This window comes from Canis lupus, chromosome 34 (assembly GCF_048164855.1).
Source record: "Canis lupus baileyi chromosome 34, mCanLup2.hap1, whole genome shotgun sequence".
NCBI classification, from domain to species: Eukaryota; Metazoa; Chordata; class Mammalia; order Carnivora; family Canidae; genus Canis; species Canis lupus.
In genome coordinates, this window is record NC_132871.1 from 25,966,806 (window position 1) to 25,992,843 (window position 26,038).

General features: G+C 39.6%; 1 protein-coding gene across 1 annotated transcript in view; it reads right to left on the reverse strand.

Moving 5' to 3' along the window:
• TANC1 (tetratricopeptide repeat, ankyrin repeat and coiled-coil containing 1) overlaps positions 1-26,038 on the reverse strand; it is a 223,452-nt gene that overhangs the window by 120,339 nt on the left and 77,075 nt on the right. Inside the window, exon 3 of the mRNA XM_072811229.1 lies at positions 24,640-24,719. Within this exon, the coding sequence (XP_072667330.1) occupies positions 24,640-24,700 (61 nt within the window). The 5' untranslated portion in view covers positions 24,701-24,719. The remainder of the gene's footprint in view (positions 1-24,639; positions 24,720-26,038) is intronic.

The window sequence follows — 26,038 nt, forward strand, 5'->3', positions numbered from 1 at the left end:
CATCAGCTCCACTCCACATGGCAGAGGGTCCACCTTCCTACAACTCAACCAGCTCAACCCATAGTCATGGGACTGGAAACATGACTCACTGATGAAGCTGGTTCTCCTTGGTATTCAGCCCCTAAATGAACTTAAGGACAAACAAGCTTACTATCATGAAATTAGATATTCTAGGGTAAGCAGATCCAATGACAAAATACAGAGGACGCAATTACAGTATAGAGAGTACAAAGAAAGGGCGTATGTTGGCTAAAATCAGTTCTGAAAAAGATACAGCTGGTTCTCAAGCATTCAGATAATAAACTGTCCTCTATTACTCCTTCCCCACCCATCACTTCCTCCCCTCCAGGGTGTACTAAGAAGCAACTGAGGATGGGTGAGAAGGGAGGGTAAGTCATTACCCTTTTTTTTTTTCCCCCATTACCCTGACTATTAAAACCTCTACATGCTCTAATATATAGACAGCAGAACTGGAAAGATATAGAAAGTTTTCCATAAGCAAACTAGTCTCTCTGATAAGTTAACACCCAATTGGTCCTTACCAAGCCTTCCTGACTCTGAAACATCAAGGCTTGGATTTGAGTCAGAAGCTTAATTTTTATAGATCTTTGTGTGTAAGACTCAAAAGGGATGTGACCCAAACCATCAAGTTCAAAGCACATCGCTGTGCTTGTTTTTCATGTTAGGAGGCATGGTGAAAAAGGTAGTCACTCCCTGCACAGACTGGGGTAAGGGTGCAAGGTTAAAACAGGTAGACAGGCTCATGCTTGACTTTCAAAGGCAACTCAAAACCAGCAAAGCTGTGAATGGAAAAGCTGTGGGTCCCACAATGAATAAGTTGGCAACATTAGAAAGGTCATTTGAGTCTCCCCAGGGCCAGCTATACTTGAAGGGATTTTAACAGACTTGGGAAAATAAAGATTTATCAGTAAATGTCCAAGTTATTGGTATTTGAAGAAAAACACAAAATTATCAGGAAACTCTCACTAGAACTTCCAAAACAAAAACATTCACACAAGCATTCTGTCCCTGAGGGAAGGAAGCAGGAATTCTTAGATCCTAGGATCTATGTGAACAGCAACATCACCCACTCTGGTCCTCCTATGACCCTCGCTGCTCACCCTACTTCCTGATCGTCACTGTAGGATCCCATCACCACCAATTCCCAAGACTCAGGAGCTACTCTTCCACCACTGGAGATAAGCCAGAAATCTTTTTGAAACCACCTCCGTGAGGTCTTGAACCAGGACATCAAGTTTCCCAGCTGCCTCTCCTTTGACTATCTGTCAAAAGAAGGAACCCAAAGGCAGAGCTAGGGGTACACCATAATGCCAACGCCTGCTGGGGCTGAGTATCCTCCATATATTGAGGAGACTTGAAGTAGAGGGAAGGAGAGCAGTTTTCTCTAGTCCAGTATCTGGCACACAACCAGTCCCCCATTGCCACATTGGGCTCATCTGGGGGATGCAAGCAGGTGCTATGCCTATAAGAATGGTGGCTGGTCACCTAATTCCTGGATATTTGGCAAGGAATTTTAGGAGACAGAAGAACCTGGGAGTTGCTGAGGCCATAGCCCCAAGGGGAACACAAATTGGAAGTGGGGGAGGGCTGAAGAGGTTGTCCATGTGGTTTGCAAAGAGCTATACTGCCCTTATGCCATCGAAATCACAAACCTGGTAGTCAAAACGCTGATAGATAGGAGCAGGGCTGTGACTAGGTAGGGTCTTCTCTACTCATACGCCAGTATTTCTTACCTGTACAAAAAAACCCAAACCAGACTTCGAGCCCCTTAATTTGGATGGGGACACACAAAATTAGGGAGAAATGCCTCTACTGTGACAACACCAGAAAAAAAAAAAAAAAGAGTAAAGCTCATTACTGAGAAAGGGTTTATTTTCTTATTTCTTAAATCCTTAGTATTCTCTAATGCGACATAAACAAAAAAACTGGGGAGTGAAGGGTAAAAAATAAAAAAATTAAAGAGTTTCCTAATTATAAATTCTGCCCATAAACTTTGTTTATATCATGCAAAGCAAATATTTTCATTAACTCCAAGTATGGTGAGTTTCCAAAGCAGGCTGTAACCATGAGGACCTTCAGAACAGCTGCACTCTGATTTGATGTGGTCTGCAATAAAATGAGACTTGGAGATGGGACTCAGGAAGGAAAGGTTTCCATTTCAAGTTTACTTTGACATCTCATCATCATGTCCATCCAAACATGCTGTCCCATTAGTTTGTTTTAAAGACACAGTTGCAGGTGTCTAACCTCCAGCTCCCTTTTATTAAAAAGGCACAAAGCAGGGAGAGAAGTTTTATATATGAAACAAGTGGGGTGATCCAGCAGCCTAGAAGCTGCAGGCAGCATTCTGGAGCCTGGTACTTTAACTCCATGAGAGCAAAGGGGTTCAGGTCAAAGTAAACCCAAGAGCATCACAAGGACACAGGCAATGTCAGTGAAAGAAAGTGAAAATCTCTTAGGGGCCACCACGAGAATCATACAATATTGGTTCTGGGCAACAGGACATCAGAAATTCTCTGGCTGATTTAACATTCCTCAGCAGATGCTTAAAGAGGTTTCTAGAGGAATTAAAACCTTTTTCACTGAAATAACCAGCACTGTGGGCACATTTCCCTTTAGCTCCGAATAGTTGGTGTTCTTTGAACTGTGACCTATTTTATTCCTACCTCAATTAAATGATGAGACACGCTTCAATCACCCTATCCATTGCTGTAGCAGAAATGCCAGCCCAGGTAGGATGAGGTATCCTCTCCAGAGCAGGAAAACCATGTTATCAACCACCAGCGATCTGCCAGGCCGCCTCCTGTTCCACTGGCAGGTGCTTCCCATGGAACGTTTATATACCACAGACATGCACATCCACCCCAACATGCTTTTAATCTCAGAGAACGTCGAGTCCAATCAAATTGTTTCAGAGATAAGAAGCTGGGACATGGAGGTGAACAATGAGGAGCAGAAGCCACACACCTAGAACGACCTCCTCTCCCAATTCCCACAACTGGCCAGCTCCCTGCCCCATACATTTAAGAACTTTATTTTGAAAAAAAAAAAAAAAAAAAAAAAAATGGAGGTCCCCCAAACAGACACGTTTTTAAGTTAGGAGATCTATAAAGGGTCAGCACGTTTTTGCTTTTAAGGTTTAGGCTTTGCCTGTCACACACAGCCTCCATCATAAACCCTCCCCGCCCCTAACACACACACTTTTCTTATTTTAAAATCACCACTTCTTTGATTTCCAAAAATGAAAGACCATAAAGGGAATAGGGGCATAAGGTTCTTCCTCTTTGTAATAAATATAACTAAATACATACATATGCTACATACATACAACACAAAAGAACTATAAATCCAAGTCATAGTTTACAAAGATAATGGAGTTATCAAAGGAGATAAAGCCATCCAATCACGCATTTTAAATTGGCAGAAATGGCTTTTGATAATGGTTTTTTTATTTTTATTTTATTTTATTTTTTTTTTTTTTACGTTTTTATTTATTTATGATAGTCACAGAGAGAGAGAGAGAGAGGCAGAGACAGAGGCAGAGGGAGAAGCAGGCTCCATGCACCGGGAGCCTGACGTGGGATTCAATCCCGGATCTCCAGGATCACGCCCTGGGCCAAAGGCAGGCGCCAAACCGCTGCGCCACCCAGGGATCCCTGGTTTTTTTATTTTAAAAATGTTTTCCACTGTTACAGACTGTAAAAAGGGATTTAAGTTCATAATGGAAGAAAATGCAAATCTGGGAGATGATGAATGTTTAAAGGTGTCTATGCGGAATGGCAATGTTCAACATTACAGATTCAAGTATATGGAGTGCAGGATTAGAGAAGGCTTTAAAAAAAAAAAAAAAAAAAAACCCACGAGGGCAAAGAAGCCAGGGAGATGAAAGCAAAATCGCATTTCAGAAAGAACAGACTTGAGAAAAGGAAGGGAGAGCTTAGACATCCAGGTAAATAGATCTACAGATGCAGGAAATAAGATTTCCATTTATTGCACCACTGAAGTGACTAGGTGGAGAGGGGAGGGGGATGGGAGCTCAGAATAGAAAGAAAAGATGTTCTGTTTATCCAGTTCCAGAAAACGGGGCTTGTGCAATACATTTAACTAGGGCATTAAATGTGCTAGGGCATCTTTTGTGCAGTCCCTGCCTGGGAACATATTAATGTTTCTTAAACATATTTTCCATCATAAGGTTTTATAACCACATAACTCATATATATTTACAAAAACCTAGAAAATTGGAAAAGATTTCCTCCCACAAGATCCAAATATCATTTTGGGAGCCTTTGGAAGGCTCTCTCCACAACTGAGAGCACTTTAAACTGTTTTATATCTTACAGGGTCTCCCCAAATAACCAGCCAGAGCTACTGATTGTTAACGTACATTTCAAAAAGAGAGTTATAAGATAAATGTATCCAAGAAAGCAATTTTCCAGAACATTATTCAGAGTCATGACTAACACTCAATACTGCCAAGAGGCAACAAAGCAGCTCATTCCCACCCCACGCCACCCCCCAGTAAAGAAAAACCTGGTCAACAGGACAAGTTTATCCTTTTGTCTTCAAAAATCCACCAAGGGGATTCTAAATGGAGATCAGTAAATGCGATCCTCAGTTTTTATTCTCAATACTCAGTAGTTATAGAACCAAATGTACCTTACCCTGACACAGGCCATGAGGAAAGAGACTGGCATTTCCTCTCTTATTGTCAAAATTCTCCTTTAAGGCAGATCACCAGGCAAGAGTTTCTAAGCTTAAAAAAAAACACAAGATCTCCAAAAAATTCCCACCCCGAGCCCTATTACAACACAATAAATGCTTTCCTTGGCATACTATGTGTTAGGACAGGGTTCAAGGCACTTTATACTCATTATCTCATATCCTCACAAAGACCTTGTGAAGTGGGTGTTGTTTTTATGCTCCTCTGCCAATAAGACCCACCATATGGAAAGCAGGGGGTATCTCGCATGCGGACACTGGCCAGTGGCAAGAGTGGAGTCTGAACCCAGACCGTCCAATCCAGAATCCCTTCTGCCACCCTGAAAAAAGCCTACTGAGCTATGCCTTTCAACATTACATCATTCTGAATAGTTAATAAGGAATGCCAAAAATAGTATATATAGGTCTATATGCAGCACCAGGCCACCGTGAGAAGAAACCTGTTCCCTCATCTATTTTCACTTTTCGTGCTGGCTGGTTAATTAGCTCCACAGCACTCCTGGATCCTTCCATTTGGGAGGCACCCAGGCCCAGATCATTAATTTTCTTTCCGTCAGCCACACCTTATGCTGTCACCATACAAGCGAAGTGGATGGGAGATAGATGTTTAGTCATCAAGCACCTTAAATAGTTTCCTTTCATCTTCTTCTGTGCGGTAAACCCAATTAAACTCTTGCAGCCTTTGGGCCTGCTCTCTGTGCCCAGGGCGGATGCACAGAGTGCCAGTCACACCCCGTTGAACCAAGAATCTGGACCAGCCCAGAGAAAGAAGAAAGTAGCGGGCCACTTGTGGTCAAAGCAACCCAGGAGGGTTCATCTTCAATCTTCAGTCTGCATGGGATCCATTATTCTAGTTGCCTTGTCAGGTATAGTTGGCAGGCCCGTGGAACACACCCCACTCATTCTGCAGATTTGCTAGGCCTGCCGCTCCCGCGCACAACTGACGCTGCGATTCCCAATCCCTGCACACAGGGAAGCCAGCGCCCTGCCCAGGGAGGCAGTCAGAGCTGCTCTGGGGTATGGCTCAGGCACTGGTGGCTCTCCCCCACGCGCTTCTCAGGTGCAGCCTGAGACTGAGAACCACCAAGGCAGGAAGGTGGTCGAATGTGTATGCTCCCGTTCCAAGACAGAGGTGGGAGAGATGAAAAGAAAAGAAACTGGAGGGAATACTCAATCACACAGATGATTAGGATGCGGTATACATTCCTTGAGTATGTGTCTATATATACCTCCATGTGCCTGTCTGTATACATACATATATATACACTGTATACTCATATAATATAAACAAACATACACAATTGTACACGTGCAGAGGCTTTCTAGGAGGACACACAGGAACCAGGCCCAGTGGTTGCTGCCTCTGGAAAAGGAACGGAGCACGGATGGGAGGTATACACTTTAACATGGTTTACATTTTATGTGCATGTTTCCTGTAAATATTTTAAATTTGTATTCCCTAGGACTGAACCACCTATAGATACCAAGATCTAAAAGGGCCACCCACCATGGCCTGACTTGGCAAATGGATAAAATGAAGATCTATTCCACAAAGACTGCTAGACGTTATGGTGTGTGGGGCTGACTGCTAGGAGGTGAGTTTATTTTCCATTGGCTGAAGAGGACACAGTTCAGGACCCTATTCTGAAGGAGGTCAGATTCTCAGTTCATCGAGCACACTTGCTCCCATCGATAGGCTTTGTGTAGGTACATGTTTCATTCCTTCTCTGCCCACCCTGCACTCTGGCTCTCTTCCAAGTCCAGGGCATCTCTGTTGCTGGCGGTGGGGTGTGGCTGTGTATACCTGTGGTTGTAGCACACACAGGATAATCCAGAGTTTGCCAGGGAGAGGGCAGGAAGAGGAAAGATAGGCTAGAGGAGTGAAGAGGGTGGCGGGGGAGCAGAGGCTGAAAGGGCTAGGAATGAGGCACGACAGGACCAAGGAATACAGAGGTGCAAGGGAGAGGGGGGGCAGCCAGGAGTGCCAAGGGTGGGGTGGTGGGAGGCTAAAGGTGATAGAAGCATGAATTCCCGTTTCCTTTAAAACTGCTAGCAAACGTCTCCCAAAACCCCAGTAAGTTGGTTGTAACTTCAAAGTAAAAGACAAACTCATAAATGCAAAAAGCATATGGAAAGATAAGGGAGTGCTAGAAAAGGAAAGAATTCCCAATAATGTTAAGGATAACGATAGGGCAGCTTTGTCGTCATTGCAACAGCTGAGGACCTAAGCACGCAGAGCCCACTGGGTCAAGGAGCTATCAGGGCCCTTACCCCGGTGCCCACTCCTGTCTTCGCCCCATGCCAACTGGCAGGAACCAAGAGATCCATGTAGGGAAAACAGAGCTGACAAGACCTTTCCTCTTCGATGAAAAGCCTCCCCTCCCCCACAAACACCCCCCAAAAAAATAAATGGTGTGAGAATGAGGAAACCTAGAACTTCTGAGAGAGAGGAAAGGGAATATCTTCCTGAAGACTCAAAAGAAAAAAAGGAAAAAAAAATCAGTGAACTGCATAGCACCCTTGATAGGACAGGATAACACGGCCTCTATATCCTTCATATGCCGTGTTTCTTATTTTCTCTATACACTGGACTCAGATTAAAAATAAGGGAAGAAAGTAAGGAATTTAACAAGCAGGAGCCGGATTATGATCCACATTTCAGGCATAAAGAGTAGAATTAACCCTAGTAGAAAATCCACTCGGTGATAAGAGAACAAGCTTGAGGAAGTCTCCACAGGCACAGAGAGGGATAAAACTTTAATGATGTGAGAAAAGATTATAGATACGAAAAACAAAAGATGTTTTTTCTGGGAAGAAACAAGGACATGATAATTTTAAAAACTAAAAACAAATCATTTTTTTTTTAAGTAATGCATTTCAATTAAAAAGGACCCACCATACCATGTCCTAGGCTGTGTCCCTAAAGGGAACACACCTTGATTCATCCTGGAAAAACTAAATTGGTAGCTTTTTAAAAGATTGTTTTTATTTATTTAAGAGAGAGAGAGCAAGAGAGAGAGAGCGCACAAATAGGAGGAGGAGCAGAGGGAAAGGAAGAAGCAGACTCCCTGAGCAGGGGACCCCCCCCCCCATGTGGGGCTCAATCCCAGGACTGTGGGATCAGGACCTGAGCCAAAGGCAGATACTTAACTGACTGAGCCACCCAGGCACCCCGAGAATTTTTTCTTACCATAAACATCCAGGTAAGTATATATTAACAAAAAGAAAAAAGAAAAAATTTTTTTAACTTAAAGGGCTACAAAACCTCAAAAACTTTCAAAGGAACCAGAATTCAACTGCCCTGAGACTATTTATCTTAGGTCCTCAGGCTGCTGTTAACAGCATAGCACAAACGGGGTAGCTTAAACAGAAATTTATTCTATCCCGTATCTGGAGCCTTTAGGTCCACAATTAAGGTGTCCGGCAGGACCAGGCTCTCTCTGAAGGCTCCAAGGGAGAATCTAGTCCATGCCTTTCTTGGTTTCCGGTGTTGCCTGTTATCTTTCGCTGATAGACACATCAATCTCTGCCTCTGTCATCACGTGGCATCCTGTGTCTGTGCTTTTCTTCTAAATGCATAAATTAGGGTCCACACTAATCCAGTATGACCTCGCTTTACCTCAATTACATCGATGAAGACCCTACTTCCAAAGGTCACCTTCACAGGTATCGAGAGTTAGAACTTCAACACCTTTGGGCAGGACACAATTCAACCCACAACACTTCTTTCCAGTAACCAAAAACCAGAAGTCAAAAGCAACATCTACGAAACTGGAGGGGAGGGAGTGCAAGACCAAACCTTATAAAACCACACCAAGTTTTCTATTAAACACAATATCGACCAAAAAACATTCTCAGATATTCAAAGGCTTAGAAAATGCACAGCCCATTTCTTCTTCTTAGGGAAAATAAAAATAAGTGACTTAAGAACCAAAATTAACTATTCAACATTGAAGATACTATCATTAAGGGAAAAAAAGGGGGGAGGGGCTATAAACTATTGCCCAAGCCCAACCTTCAAACACTTCACTCAACCATCCCTCTTCTGCTTCTACTCCCTTCTCATTCAGGAAATGTGATTTTTGAACCATATCCTTCACTCCATAGTACAGAAATAATCTCTTACCTTATCTAGCAACCTCTTAAGACAATAGTGCCCTGTGCCAAAACTTACAAACAATGGCTAACATTTTTTGCATGGCTGTGACACTGGGTAGAAAAAGCTCTCTCACACCGCCCCCCCGCCTCCACTGTCTCCTAAACAAGCAGAACACGGGACACCACAACAACCGTCTTCATGGCCAAAGAACTGAAATCATGAAAAAGAAAAATTTGAGTCTACCATATGATCAACATTTTAAAAAACATATGGGAAAAACATTCAAACCAGTATATACAATTTTTGTATATGCTATATGATGACAATAGGAAAATAATATGCACAACCAAAAGCTAGGAGGAGGTTTGAGAAAATGTTGATGGTTATTCTTAAGGGGGCAGAAGTAGCAACAGTTGTTCCCTTTTACATTTTTGGTTTGACATATGTTCTAACGTTTTTATAATGAGATTATTTTATACAGAAACATATTTTATTTTCCATTAAACATTTCTTTGAAACATGAATTTGAACCCATCTCTTTCCATCTCGGGGAGGTTTCCCAGGAAACCCCTGCTGGACACCTGTTAAGTTGTTGCTCTCAAGAAGCCCCTTCCCCAGGAAGGAGGGCTCACTTTTCCTTTATCTAGGCACCTCCAACTACGCCTACTCATCCACCTGGATCAGACTTGCCCTTGTAGCTCACACTGTCCATGGTCATCTTTTTCCCCAGGTCTTACAGACATTGAATGGTCTTATTGATTGCTCTCACAGTGAAGGCCTGGACTGACTTCTCCCTACACTCACTATGTGGCTCAAGATGCAGTTCCTTACTCTACATACTTCAAAGGAACCACACTGCCCCAGCTCTGTCTACACTCTGACTTCTCTGCATACAACTTCCCATCTCCAACCAATCAATCCTTCTCTTAATATTAAACCTTCTCAAAAACGACACCCTGAATGTAACTTCGTATAACATAGAAAACTTTTTCTGCAGATCTTGGGGATGATGTGAAGAATGATGAGGGTAGGACCACCACACTGCACGTCTCACATCTAGGTGAATGGCGCCCTCCACCTGCAAGGAGGCAGCCCTGTGGACTGCAACCACCCACTGAATATCCAACTCCTAAAGCCATTCTCCACCTCAATTACACACTTAGCCTCGCTATGACTGCTGGAGCTCACTCACCCTTGAATTTCACATTATAGCAAGCACTCAAGCAACACATCGGGATTTATATAGAATTCTCTAACTATATATGTATGCTTATCAAATGTATCTGTCCTCATCATAATGATGGTGATTAAGTTAGCAGTAAAAGCCGTACTTTCTGTACTAGACACTGTACTAAGCATGTCACATACATTAGTTTATTTATTCACCCTATTCCATTTGCGGTCACTGTCCCTGGGCTATGGTTGAGAGAACTAATGTTTATGCAGGCTACTAAGTAAGCTGCCTAAGACCCCACAGCCTGCAAGTGGTAGGTCTGGATTTGAACCCAGGTAGCCTGACCCGCTGTCATTAGTCTTCATCATGGCTTTACACTAGCCTGCCTCCGTACACTGTGGATTCTCTAACCAAGGTGCGTACCAAGCACTGAACACTGTTTAGTGCTTAAGAAATTCTGACTGTCATCCACAGATAATTTAGCAAGTCATGTTTCCCTGAATGATAATCATAGGGAACATTCTGTCATATTGGACACGATGACATTTTGGGGGTGGAAAAATACGTGGAGGGAAAAAGACTTTTAGAACAATACCATAACCAGCACACCACCCCCTCACTAACTACTCAAATCCAAACTCTGGCAGTCCTATCAGCAATTCTGCTGCCAACAGGCCTCATTACAAGAGAAAGGAAGGATAAGAGGGAGCTGCTACCATTTATCTTATTTCAATTCCTTACAAGGAAAATGGGAACTATAAACATTTGGGGGAAAATACCTCCAAGTTTCTAGGCAGCACTGAAAGTTTCTTTCCCCACAAAAACATGTTAAAAATGCTATATAGCCAATTCAGCACACATTCTAGAAAAAAGCAGACTAAGTCAATTGTGTACATGTGGCTGTTTAACAAGATCCTTTTCAGGCCTCTATGGAGGGGGAGGGGTACAGGGAGTGGAGAGAGAGAATGAGAAGACTACATTTTCTGCATCCGTTATTTTATGTGCTATATTCCTGCTACACCAGCATCGCCAATGGCGGGGGTGGGGGGTGGGGGAAGCATCGCTCAGTTTTGAAAACAGCAGTCTCAATGACATGTCTAGTACAATATCTTAGCAACAATGTCAATATTGTCTCACCACAGCTAACCATATTAGCATTCCACTCTAATCATGATTTCTCAAATATAAAATGGAATGCAAGTTACTCCATTCATTCTCTGAGCATCGCTTTGAGAAATACAGCCCTCTAACAATTCCTATAAAGTTGTGCATAAATTAAACATCAAAATCATATTCAATAGCTATTAGTTCTCATGTATCTAACTTGGAAGCAAAAGAATATGCAAATATTGATGAGAAATCGACATAAACACAAGAACCAAATAAAATATACTGACAAATTACTTTGATGAAATCCTGTCCCTGCTTATTTCTGGAATGGAACCCTTGTCACTCATCTCGTTGTAGAGCTGTATTTCAAATTCACCTTTAGAGGGCTGCCAACAACAGGGTTGACTAGATACTAAGGGAGCTCCCTCTCCCAAGAGTTTTCAAAGTCACATACATGTACTTCTGCTACAGCTGGCTGGAGCTGGCCCTGCATAGTCTTAGGAACAAACAGCATCCCGGTGGCTCTCAAACCTAGCTAACCATTCAAAAATCATTACAAACACAGATGCTTGGGCCCTACCACTGGGAATTTGACTCACAAATGCTTCCAGGGAAGCAGCCAGGTTTAGGAATCAATGCACTACTAAACAACTACCCTAGAGCCCACTTTTTTTTTTTTTTTTTTTCTAGAGCCCATTCTTATAAAGACAAAGTGAATACCAAATCACACAGGCACCACAACTTTGAGTGCACTCACATCTTCTCTTGGCAGATCCTTGTGTTAGGGGCTTAAATTCTTTCTCCCTTCCCTATCCTGGCCAGCACATGCCATCCCAGACTATTTACAGCAACTGCCCCCACAGTACTCTGCTAAAGCCAGACCATCACCACAGCTCTCCTCCATCTGCACCAGATAAAATGGCCAGGACTATGTCTGCCACAAAGGCAAGGAAACAAAAATATCCAAGACGCTGCCATTCACTAAAGGCTAAAGGGGTCAAGGAGTCGGGGGGAAAAGTGAGTCAAAATGACACAAGTCTACTAAGAGCAAACATAAAATGCTTATTATGGTCCAGGCACTTTCTAAGCCCTGTAACTCACTGAATCATCAGGAAAACCAACAACCCTAGGAAAGAGCTATTGTTATTATCCCTATTCTTCCAAAAATGGAACGAACTTATACAACCTGGCTACTATACTACAGAGGACACTGGCTTTGGAGACAAACAAAATGGGTTCAAATCTGTGCAGTTACTAGGTGGCAGAGCAAAATCTTAAACTAGTTCTTTAATCTCTACCAATAAGCTATTGATTATGTGGGATAACCACTTATAAACATTTAGCATACTGATACATAATAAATATTCAAAGAGCAACTTTTGTCAGCATTGCCCTATTTTCTCCCAGAGAATTCACTTCTTAGTTTCTCTATTATTTATGAAGAAGTAAAATAGAGATCTCACCCTCCCTCACAACATTTGGGTATCAAAAACTCTCGATATAAATTTAAACATTTATAGGTGTATTTTATTTCCCCACTTTGCAGGAATTTCCCCAAACCAAGAATACCATGTGGTAAAAATGAAACAAACTCCCCAGATCATCAATATTATCAGGCCTGAAGTTAAAAAAAAAAAAAAATTTCATTTCATTTGACCTTTATAATTACTATATGACAGATTATTACCTTCATTTTATAGGCAAGAAAACAGAAGTTCAGAAAAATGAAACACTCGTTCAAAAAGAGCCAGTAGCTACAGTAAACTGGAACTCCAAGTTTCCTGAAGCAAGCCAGCAGAGTGCTCATTCATCTTTGAGATGCTGCTTCCACGAATCAGAAGGGATTTGAAATACTGTTTGGGGAGTGAAACAGCCATGGAAACCATTTAATGGACGGAGGAGCGGGCGGGGGAAAGCTCCAGAATCTCTAATCTTCATAATCTTAGAGCTAAGGATGTAGCTTTAAGAGGTTTAATCAGATTAGCAGCATCAAAACTCTCATACAAAGCAGGAAAAGAAAGAGCGCTGACCTCCCAGAAATAACGATGTGTAACCTCTCAGCTTTCAACACTGAACTTGCAGAATTAAAACAAAATCCTTCACTTAATCCTACCAAAAATGAAGGATGAAATATACATGAATCTTTTTAGTTTTTTTAATTCAAAATTAAACCTGACATGTATGGCTTGCTTAGAACTCTAGTTGGTAAACAATTAATGGTTAACCACTTACCAAAATATTAAAACAGATACTGAACTCAACAACAGGTAAGCATACAGGCAGTTTAGAGAAAAAAATTTAAATCTCTAGGACAAAGACTTATATAACATATACTATGTGCCAAGCATGGATTTAAGCACCTTATACATATTAACTCATTTAATCCTCATAAGTGACCCATGAGGCACAGAAAGTTTAAGTAATTTGCTCATTGTTCACAGAGCTGATAAACTATGGAGCCAGGATGCAAATCCAGGCAGTAGGATTTCAGATAGCCCATAAACATAAAAATGTGTTTGAATTCATTCTGAAGAACTGCATAATTAAAACAAGAAGATACAATTTTTGCCTATCATACTGCAAAGATGAAATAATTTGATTACAGCCCATGTTGGTAAGTGTAAATAGGCATTCTCATAGACTGAAAGTGGAACTGTAAATTTAATACCACCTTTTTGAAGGGCAATTTGACAAAAATCTAGGAAATTATAAATCAACAAACTTGTTAACCAATTATTATTCTTATAAAAGCACAAGCAGAAATGTACAAGGCGACTCAGCCTGTAATTTATTTCGTTATTCCCCTATTGATGGTTGTATCCCTTTTGTCATCATTACAATCGGTATTAGACTGTCTAATGTAATGTTAAGCAACCTTTTAAAAACCTATGTATTAGTGAAAAATTTGTAAAAATTCAATCAACGAATTTACAAATAAAACACTGTAAAGTCTGTGTAAGTTTTCTTAAGGATATGTACATATGCACATATATACACAGAAAATATCTGGAAAGATGAAAGAAGAAACCATTAACATTAATTGTCTTTAAAGAGCAAAAGGAAAGCAGAGAAGAAATAAGGATGTGTCTTTATTCTAATACTTCTGTATAGCTTTCTTTTTAATAATTGTATATTTAGCTATTTACATTTATGGTGTTTAAATGGCTTTACAAAAACAAAATATTTGTAACAGTCTCAAAGACACCAAGCAGAAATGGTCCTTAAGATATAGAAAAAGAAGAGGTACTACTCACAGTTACTGAGTCTAGATAAAGACCATATAAGAAACTCAGAAATAATCCTTTGAGGTTGGGGCAGGGTAGAAATCAAAATTCCTGGAGAGAGAAATTATAGATATAAAAGAAATCTACTATCTTCTATCTCAGAGATAGCTTTTCCTTTATATTTATTCAGTGCTAAAAATAAAAATAATAGAGCTAGCCAGAGACATAGTAAAAACCGAACTAATCTGGAGTCAGAAAATATACTTCAATCTCATGTTTGTTTTAACTAGCTATATAACATTGGGCAGTTGTTCAATGCCTCATTTCCAAATATTCCTCAAAAAATGAAGACACTGGAGCGCCTGGGTGGTTCAGTCGGTTAAACGTCCAACTGCTGGTTTCGGCGCAGGTCCTGATCTCAGGGTCCTGGGATCAGGAGACTCATCAGGCCCCACGCTCAGCCTGCTTCCCCCTCTCCCTCTACCACTCCCCACCCCTCCACCCCCACCCATGCTCCGTCTCTGTCTCTAAGATAAATAAAATCTTGAAGAAAAAAAAATGAAGAAACTGAACTCAATTTCTAAGACTCTTCTGGATCTAAAAACTTTAATTCCATTACTTTACCCTAGTTTGAAAAAGAATCCCTACATCTAACAATCTAAGATTATGAACCATGAATTAAAAATTTTATACCTACTAAGGAGATGCTTAACTATCTGGGAACAATCTCTGCCTGCTGGTAGCAACTTGCCAAGAACCAGGCTGTGCATCCAGGTATCAGGAGGTAAGTAGACTTTTTGACTGTGCACAGAGGCAGAATGTTATCAAGTACAGTGGAAAACCTGATGACTAATTCTGAGTTGGTTTTTGCCTTTATTTTGGTTTCTCTATAAATTTCTTAAATAGAAGCCAATCAGATGAGCAAAGTCTCTACCTCAATACACACCTGGAATTTTAAAATACCAGAGACACTTCTACTCATGGAACACAGACAGGTTTCAGTAACTTCAATAAAAATTCCCCTGTGAGTGATTTTATAAGGAAATCCCACTACTACACACCAGGGGCCATACTAGGAAAAGGGAAGAACCAGACTGAAGAGCCTCTCACATTCCCAACAGAAAAAAAACATACAGTTGACTCTTGAACAACACGGGTTTGAACTACACGGATCCATTTAGACGCAGATCTTTTTCAGTAAATGCAGTATAGTATTGTAAATGTATTTTCTCTTATTTTCTTAACATTTTCTTTAGCTTAATTATTCTTTTGTAAGAATACAGCTTATGATAAGTATACAAAATGTGTCAATTGCCTATTTATGCTATTAGGAAGGTTTCTGGTCGACAACAAGCTATTAAGTTTTGGGAAAGTCAAAAGTTATACTTGAATTTTTGAGCATGGGTAGAGAGGAATGGGGGGGGTTGGTGCCTCTAATTCCCATATTGTTTAAGGGTCGACTGTACAAGGTCATAAAGAGACAACAAGGAGAAAATATAAAAGGGCACTGAAGATTTAAAAGGTCTATCAATCTCAAAGAAATGCTAATTAAAGACAAATACATGTTTTAACTTATAAAATCAGCAAATATTATTAAAATCTACAAATACCCAACCCTAGTAAAAATCATGCAAGCAAGCACACTCACATATAGCTTATACAGGTGGCAATCAATACAATCCATCTGGAAAACAATTTGGCAAGAGGTATGAAAAGCTTCTGAAAAGGATGTTTCCTTTCATTATTAATTCCTTGCCTAGAAACATTCTACTAAAATAATCAGGTTTGTACACAGATATCTATTTTCCAGAGGCTTGTGTGTTTTAAGATTTTTTTATTTATTCATTCATAAGAGACACAAAGAGAAAGGCAGACATAAGCAGAGGGAGAAGCAGGCTCCCTGTAAGGAGCCTGATGCAGAACTCGATCCCAGGACCCCAGGATCACGACCTGAGCCAAAGACAGACACTCAACCACTAAGCCATCCAGGTGTCCTGAACCCTGGATTTTATCTGAAAGCTTTCCATTAAAATCTCCTTTTGAGATCATGAAAGTATCAAATTTGCAGAATGGGGATTTTCAGCTTGGAAGAAAGCCCTGGAGAAAATAGTACAGGACTCAAAAAGCACTTAATTGTCAATGCTCTTAATGGCAGAGAAGATAATATAGTGTAGAGAAAAATGGATATTGACAACGAGGTTTAAAAAAGACTTAAAAGAATTAGGCTCTAAATATAAATTAGAAAGGCCTTAACCAACCTGTTTATATTTCCCTTCAGTTGTGTTGTTTTTTTTTTTTTTAAGACTTATTTACTTATTTGAGAGAGAGTGAGTGTGTGTGACTGCATAAGCAGGAGAGGCAGAGAGAGAGGGACAGAATCCCAAGCAGACCCCCTACCAAGTGTGGACCCTGACTCAGGGCTCAATCCCAAACCCTGAGATCGTGATTGGAGCGAAACCAAGAGTTGCCCACCCAAGCTACTGAGCCACCCAGGCACCCCTATTTTGAAAAAGATTGAGATACATAAAAATAACTCTCTAAAGAAAGGAAATCTTCAGTAGGTCAAGCATTTTAGGTAATAAAGTATGATATCAGTTAATTGACAGTAGTTCTTTCTTCCTTGGAGGTACCTGAAATATGGTATGTTTTATAATGAAATATAGTATTAAATTTATAATCAGAATAGAGACAAGTGCTATGAGCTGAATGTGTCTCCTAAAAATTCATATACTGAAGCCCTAAACCCCCACATGGTGGTATTTAGAGATAAGGCCCTTGGGAGATAATTAGTTTTAATGTACATCACAAGGGAAGTACCCTCATGATGGGATTGATGTCCTTATAAGAATAGGTCCCAGAGAGCTTGCTGTCTCTCTTGCCATTTGAGGACACAGGAAGAAGGCCAGAGTCTTCGCCAGAAGATGGAGAGATGTAGATTCTACTTTCCAACTCCATGTTTTCAGCTGTAAATAAAGGTTTCTCAATTTGAAGCTCTACGCCAAGACTAACGTTATCCAACAGGTTAGCCCTAGTGGCCATCCATCAGCTGCAGGACATCTGCAAGGTCAAAGCCTCATCCTCTTTAAGAGGAATAGTAAACTTACAACATCCTTCACAGAAGAAAAAGTCCATCTATGTCATATCTTTTAGCCTATCTCCCCACTCAGAAACTACATTTGCCAAAAGATTATATGAAATCAAGTTTTTTATATTTCTGTAGAATAGAAATAAAACCTTGGAATTCTCTTCCTAGAAAATGCAAATTGGAGACACTCCAGTGGCTTAATTGGTTAAGTCCAACTCTTGATTTCAGCTCAGATCATGCATGATCTCAGGGTCGTGAAATCAAGCCCCTCGCCCAGCTCTGTGCTGTGGAGCCTGCTTAAGATTCTCTCTCCTTCTCCCTCACTTGCTCTCAATCTCTAAAAAAAAAAAAAAAAAAAAAAAAAAACCTGTAAAAAAATCCAAATGGTCACATTAAAATTAAGATATAGAAATTTTTAAAAAAATTTTTAAAGATATTTATTTATTCATGAGAGACCTAGAGAGAGAGGCAGACACACAGACAGAGGGAGAAGCAGGCTTCATGCAGGAAGCCCGACGTGGGACTTGATCCTGGGTCTCCAGGATCCCACCCTGGGCTGAAGGCAGCGCTAAACTGCTGAGCCACTGGGGCTGCCCCAGGTATAGAATTTTTATGGGAATTAAGAAACTACACATGACAAAGCTCTTTAAAAATTAGGTATACAGAAAATAAGACCATTGTTTTTGGGTAATTTTACAGAAAAGCAGCTTTAATTCTTTAAGAAGTATTTATAAAATTAGATTTGATGCAAAAAATCAGACTCTGAATTGTAACATTTAATATTTCTCTATTTAGTTTCCTACTGCATTTACACATACAGTTGACCCTTGAACAAAACGGGTTTGAACTACATGGGCCCACTTATATGTAGCTTTTGTTTTTTCCACATTAAAACAGTACTCTAAATATATTTTCTCATCAGATTTTCTTAGCAAATTTTTTTCTAACTTATTTTAAGAATATAGTATATAATACATATAACATACAAAATAGGTGTTAATAGATTATTTTATCAGCAAGGCTTCCAGTCCAATAGGTTATTAGTAGTTACGTTCTAGGGAGTCAAAAGTTATACGTAGATTTTCAACTGTGTGAGGGTTAGAATCCCTAACCCCTGCACTGTTCATGGGTCATCTACACATACAAAGAGACCCAAGCAAGTAAGTGTTGTTGAGAATTCCACTACAAACTTTATAATGATTCAGATAGGTTGTGACTTGCTGGGGGTCTTATTGGCTGGAAAACACAGAAGATCCAGGAGGTGTCTTAATTTCACCTTCTCTGTCCAGAGCTTTCTCTAATTATGCCCTTCACAAGAAACAGGCTGTTCAGGATGAACCAGCTTGGTCCATGACGTGTAGGCGCCTGACACGTGATAAATGTTAAGTATCTGTTCTCTTCCTTCTCTTTCATCCTTTCTATTTCCCAAAAACATATGGGAAAACTACAAAGAGGATGGAGGGCAGAGCCTCCTACATAGGAAGACCTTCATTAATTAAGAATGTGTTGAAATGAAACATCTCAGAAACTATAAACTATTCTTAAAGCCGCTTACTGACCCCCAAAATCTCTTCAGCAAGGGAGAAAGTCTTCTAGTTTAATTTCATAAAGAAAAAAATAAAATGCCAGTACTTGATACAGGCTGAAAGGTTAAATAAATGATTTCCCAAGTATCAACCACCATACAAGAGACAAGTGACTCCGTTTTCTCAGTTTTGTTAGGAGGGAAAGGGTAAAGATGGCACAAAAGACTTCAGTATGCCAAGAAGAAGGCAGAATCTGCATTTGGAGACGGGTAGTCATGGAAAGAAGCTTCCAGAACATCACTCCTCTGCCTGAGAGTGGTCCTGGCTGCCTTCAACTGGGAAAGAATAAAAAGTCTTGGTTTTGTTTGTTCAAGGTAGCACACAGTTTTCTCAGGAAAGCAAAGCTCTGCAGCACATGTAGCAGAAGCCAGGTGTCAAGTGAGACACTTCTGCAAAAAGGTTCTCTCATTTTGCCCTGAAAACATCTCTGTAAGGTAACTTAGTCAAGTTAAGGAATTTGCCCAAATTCATGTAAATTGGGAGGTAATCAATCAAGCTGGGATTTGAATCTGTGACTTCTAATTCCCAAGTTTGCTTTTTCTAGATTTTGAGACATGCAGAAGAGACAACAAAGAGAAACTGGTGAAGGAACCAATCAAACCAGAGGGAACTGCATTCCTGATTCTACCAAAAACCAGCTTGGCCTCTAGCCTGTGTTTATATCATGTCCCAATACTTTACAGAATTTACTTAAGTACCCTGGTAAAGAGAAATACAGTACCTTTAGACTGAATTATTTCTGCCTGTTTTGTTGCTTGGGAAACATTTTTGGAGTCTGTTAACAACAAGATACCAAATATCCATAGCTCAGCAAGACAGTCACTGCACTAAATTCCTAAATAATAGTCCACAACCACAGAAAATGGGCAATGCAGCACAGAATAATCAAAAGCAGCTTCATATTTTCCGGATAAAACAAAGCATCGTTTGTATTGAGGCATTTTTAGAAGGTACCACTGAAAACCAGACTGCAGCCTGGAATGGCTTAAAATACCACATTTAACAATCACATCAATGGCTTTTAAACTTTAGAGGCAAACAGCTTCCTTTTACTACAAATTCAAAGTGAAGGATTAGATGCAAAGCTAACAGATTAATTCAGTACACACTCAAGTTTAGAGACTATCCAATGTCTTAATTAACACCATTATAAGTGCACTTAGCCGACCAGCTGCGTTTTAACGATGAAAAGGTGAGGGTCAAATTTTTTTTAAATAAATTGCTTCAAACTAAGCCCCCCTACTGAAAAAAAAAAAAAACACACAAATAATTAAACTGAAAGGAAAACACTAATAAACAATTATTTTGGCATATTAACCTACCCTTCCTTCATTAGTCTCTTTTTTAATTGAGGCAGTACCACAATTACAAGTTCACCAAACTTTGTTCTTCTGCCTCAACTTGGAGCTACTTCCACACCAAAACAGAGCAACTAGAAAAGTTGGATAGGGTAAAAGGCTAAGGTTTCAAGATTGGCAGAGGGCAGGAGAAGGGATGCATAGAGACAGAGAGAGACCAAAAAAACCAAAATGGTTATCAACTGTGAGCTACAATTATATCAAATAGAATTAAGATTCATTTCTTGGAGAATAGGAAAAAAAAAAAAAAGTCCAAAAAACTAGCCAAATCATTTACTATGTGAAGCAGTGGTTATTCTATATGAAATATTTGTGCTTGGCCTTTAAAGTAGAAGGGACCTTCTACTTTATTGTTGATGTTGTGTTGATGACAGAAGTGGGAGGTGAAGCCCACTTTACCCTATAGAAGCTAAGAAGTCAAAATACACGTTTGTCTCTCCTGCAGCTAGAAGCCAGGCATGGGAACCAGGCTCAGCCATTTGGATACACACTTGACCCACACTTTCCATTTTTCCTCGGCTATTCTTAAGCATTTTTTCTTCCAGATGAGTTTTTAAATCAACTGATTATGTTGTGTTAAAAAAAAAAAAAAAAAACTATTCTGAGCAGTGAAAATATTCTGTATGATACTGTAACAACAGATACAGATCATTACACATTTGCCCAAACCCGTAGAATGCACCACACCAAGATTGAACCCTAATGTAAACTATGGGATCTGGATGATCATAATGTGTCAAGTGTAGGTTCATCAGCTGTAACCAACGTACTGCTCTGGTAGGGGGTGTTGATCATGGGTAAGGCTATGAATGAGTAGGCACAGAGGATACAGAGGAAATCTCTGTACCTTCTGCTCAGTTTTGCTGTGAACCTAAAACTGCTCTGAAAGAACAAAGTCTTTAAAAATAAAATGGTTGGGATTTCATCAGGGATTAAATGGAATCTATAGGTTATTCTATAAGAGACTGTCAAGTTAAGATACTGCATCTGTCCATCTGGGAACAATGTATTTCTTTCCATTTATTCAGGTCTTCCTTTAAGTGCTTCAGCAAAGTTTCATTCTTTTCCTCAATGTAAGGCTTGCAAATTTCTTCGTAGGTTGAATTCTAAAGTTTTTGTTTCTATTACAAAATGGGACTTTTTCCCATGCATTATCTAAATAGTGTTATTGCACTATTTAGAAAAGATATTCATTCTCTACATTGCTCTTTATATCAACTCTAAACTTTTTGGTCCAGATTTGTATCAGAACATTCTCAATATACTTATAGTACAGTGATTATTTCATCTTTAAATTTAAGTAGGTTTAAAAAAAAAAACAAAAAAAAAAAAAAACAAAAAAATAAATTTAAGTAGGTTTAAGAATAGTAACATGAAAGTTTTTTGATAGGAAAGGTCACTTAAGATAAAAAAAAATGTGGTCTCTTCTCTCTGGAGAGCTTCAAAATAAACATTTGCCTTAGATCAGAGTCCTAACATAAGACAAAGGAAAGGAAAAAATATATACATATGCCCTTACCTAGCTCTCCCCACATTGTGGTTTAATATTGATTTTTACTCCCTCAGGCCTAACTCAAGGTCAAGAGAAACACAGTGCTCATTTGCACTGATGGAATAGTGGGGACAACGCAAATGTACTTTCCCCAAAACATTAAGTTTTTAATATTGTATTCTCTGACACAATTCTACAGCCTCCAGAAAACACTTCTGTTTAGCTATAAGCATTTCCTGGGTTTGTTTGTTTTTTTAAAAAGGTTTTCCTATATTTAGAGTTCACTCAATGTTTAGTTTAATACTGTACATATTTCAAATACTTTTAATATACATGTAACTTAAATTTCAATACCTATTAAAATCTTATCAGTAATTTAAAGTAGATATAGGTGACATTTTCTTTTAGAGATAAGAACTGAAAATGTAATAACTTTTCAATATTTCTGAAAAATATCTGTATTCTTTTAAAGAATACTGAATTTAACTCCGTGATTATGCTTTCTAAATTCTCAAAGCTGATTCAATTTAAAAAAAAAAAGTGTGGTTCAAGATTGTAAAAACAATCTACAAAGGATATATAAAATGCTGAGCTCAGTATTTTAGACCTAAATATTTCCTAAATTTCTGTAATTGTGAGTTCAAGTACATAGAAATGAATTTTCCTTTGTCTTTGTAACAAAGATTGGTTTTAATTGCAAACAGTAGAGCAAGATTTTTCCATATTGCAGGAGATATTATTGCTCAAGTTTCAGGGCAGTCTCCGTAGATCAGTCAGCTTTAATTTACAGAGAAACTTAGCTATGATCTACTTATATAATGAGAGCTGGCACAGAGCTCAACATATGAATGGTCAAATTCCAAGTATTTTCCCCAATCATCTTGTGACATAACTTCATCAAGATTTAAGATTCCATCTGCTTTGTTCCAACTAACACAACCAGGTTCTAGTTAACAGAAAAAAGGCACATACCATACAGATGTTTTATGAGAAATAGTCCCATTGCTTTTTCAAGTTGGTTTGCATTAGTGAAAAGCCATAGTGTGGGAATTATTATGAAGAAATGATTCAGAAAAAAACAGTAGTTGCTCTTAAAGACCAGAGGGGGAAATAAACCCAAAACTCACATGCTTTAAAACTGGAAAAGTTACAAATGCAAACTATGTTCACTGTCTGGCCATTCTGAAAGGCAGGGTGCCCCAAATCATTACTGTACTGTTATTTCACTGGCACTGGTCAAAGAGGATGGTGGGTCTGTTGTGAAAGACTCCCATGACTAAATAGGGAGTTTTGGCTTGGAGACCCGGGCCACTGGTTGGGCATCCCCAGCCAGACAGCTTAGGACCTAACTTTATGCTGGAAATTACAAAGGCATCTAAAGAAGCAAATAATGAAGTCCCTAGGATGAATGTCAGATGAGCCAAAACTGGGGGGAAAATTTTTTTTAAACTGCTTTCAGAGAAATAAAGAGAAAGATATTTTGGCCTTGACCCAGCAGAGGGTGAATGTCCTCCTGGATAGAAATTATGTGAACTGAAAATTCTCCATAGTAACAATTCTAATTAATTATTCAAGGTAGGGGGGTGGTTTCTTAAGGTTAAAAGCTGACTATGGTCTCGTTTCTATCATTAAAAACTGATTTTTTTCTTTGTATCCGCTTATGCAGGCATTAACGAGAAGCTTCTAGTGGAATTTTAACAGTAACTTTACAATAAAGATTCTCCTTTTAAAGGAAGTTTGCTGTTTTGCAGACTTTTTGGTTTATGGGATAACAGCAAATTTACTTAAGTTCCATATAACTAAAAAGTTTAAGCCCACTTATTCTATTACCTATGTACAGAAACAACAGACATTAACACTGTCATAACATTACAAACATTATGTAATTATATACATATATTACATAATATGTAATAAAAGGTACTGCAAGATCTTTTCAATTGAAAAGTTAACTGTAAAATTCAGCGATGTTATGGTAATAAGTGTATTTACACTGTAATAGAAATTAAAACTGAAATGTTATTCAATATACAATAATTCAGAAAAGCAACCACTCTCCACTGTGGATTATCGTTAAGTTTGCAGAGTAAAATAGTACATTCCAAGAAAATCAATCCAGACTAACAGATTTTTATTGTACAATAGTAAATAATATGTAATTTTTGTAGAAAAACAGACCACTAAGTGGTCACCTAAATAACCTTAAAAGAGTTTATCACATGGAAGGCAATGAAGAGTCACAATGACCACATAAGCACCAGAACAGAACTCTATAAACAGGAATGAAATCCAAGCCAAATTAAGTAGCTCTCATCATAATGAAAACTAGCAGTCTGGCACTGAGTGAGGCTACACCTGTTAGGTGGAAAATCTGATACTCAAAAGGCGAGGACCAGTCAGCCAGCAGTTGGTCAAACATATAAAATGCAATTGCATGTGGGAAAAGGGAAAGAGCTTTCTAGAAACCAAATTCCTGGACACACCTGCTATCCCTCCAGGTCTGTAACTCTGACTGCCTCTGGATCTGAATGTTCTGTTAAAATTATGAACTTTACAAGTCTTCTGGGGAAGGATTTGGTTCGTAAGGCAAACTCAATTTTCAAAGTCACTTCCCATAAGAAAGCTCAGAAATCTTTTTCGTTTCTCATAGCTTCCAGTGTTATGTGCGTTCCAACCCAGAACACTCTTTGGACCCATTCCCAATGCAATGGCATCCTCCCAGCCTAGAGTGAGCAGGAGCTGCTGCCCCACGGCCACCTGCTTGTACATACCTGTTTCCTTCCTGCTCCCCTTTCCTCCCTCTCGGCTCTTCTTCAGCACAGCTTTTAACATTTTCAACACTCTTTTGCTTCTAAAAAAAAAAAAAAAAGAAGGAGGGGAGGGAAGAGGAATTAAGGGTTGTGAGTTGGAATATAATGTACATACTGACACAAAAGGTAACTTAGGCTCTAACAGATTGTTCAGGAGAATCTAAACATACCTTGAGTTTTACGTTAATTTTCTATGAAGAAACTAAGATGGGGAACTAAATGTTAAAGACCCAAGGAGTGTTTTATAACTTTTAATGAAGTGATCAGAAGTTCACTGGCTTGTTATAAAAGTTTAAAAAAAAAAAACAGCATTCTCAGCATTCCACATCTAATTAAGGTTATGAGGCTAAATCTGGGCACGTTACTGTAAGATGTCTGGCACAGGAATTCAGATCTCCTAACCCCAGTTCATCAAAAGAAAACATTAGAACAGAGAATCAACAAGATAATGGTTAAGAAGAAAGCTACATGGTTAAAGGCATGTTTTGCAGATGCTACTGATTATATAACCACAAGGAAAACATTTTGGAAGTTTATCAGATTAAAACATACCTTATAAGCATTTGCAAAATAAATACAAGGGAAACATTTTAAGCTGATGTCAGGGGACCCAATCAAACAGCACACACTGCAGTGGGTTTTTACTACATACATCGAGGACTTTGGGGGGGATGGGGACGAAAGAAGAACGGTCTGTGGCACTACAGCTGAATCCTTTAAATGATAAGCTGCATTTTTAAACAGCGTTGTACTGAGCATGTAAAAACAACACAATGGCCCAGGCCTAAGATGAAACCTAAAACCATCCCTAGAGCAAGAGACAGACAAAAGGACCATTATTTCATCACTGAGTCTCCTGCAGCTCTTTTTCCTCCAGTAACTCGGAGGAGATGGCTGGACAACTCCCAGCAGTAACAAATCCAAATGGGTTGTGTTACCCATCACACCCCTGCTAGTGCACCAAGGACAAGAAGGTGGAAGGCAAGCAGGTTGCTCCTGGAAGAAAGAAGCAGCAGAGTGGGGCCAAAAGGGAGAAACTCCAGTGGAGAAGACGCCCAGTCCCACCTGCCCAGGGAGCCCGAATGCTGGAACCAGCGTCCGTGTATACGCGGCACCGGCTGCTGGGGCCAGAGTGGAGCAGGGCCTCCGCGGGGAGCACAGACCGAGGCAAGAGGCCCGGAGCGCTGCCATTCAGTCGCACAACATAAGCACACAACACGGTGACCTTCTTTTCATTTGGTCCAGGCCTGTATTTACTTTTCCAAGTCCTCTGTTTCCCTGACGAAGAAACAGAGACCCTGGAAGACTGACTGCCCAGGGGTCACACAGCGAATGAACAGCAGCGCCAGAACCCAAACCT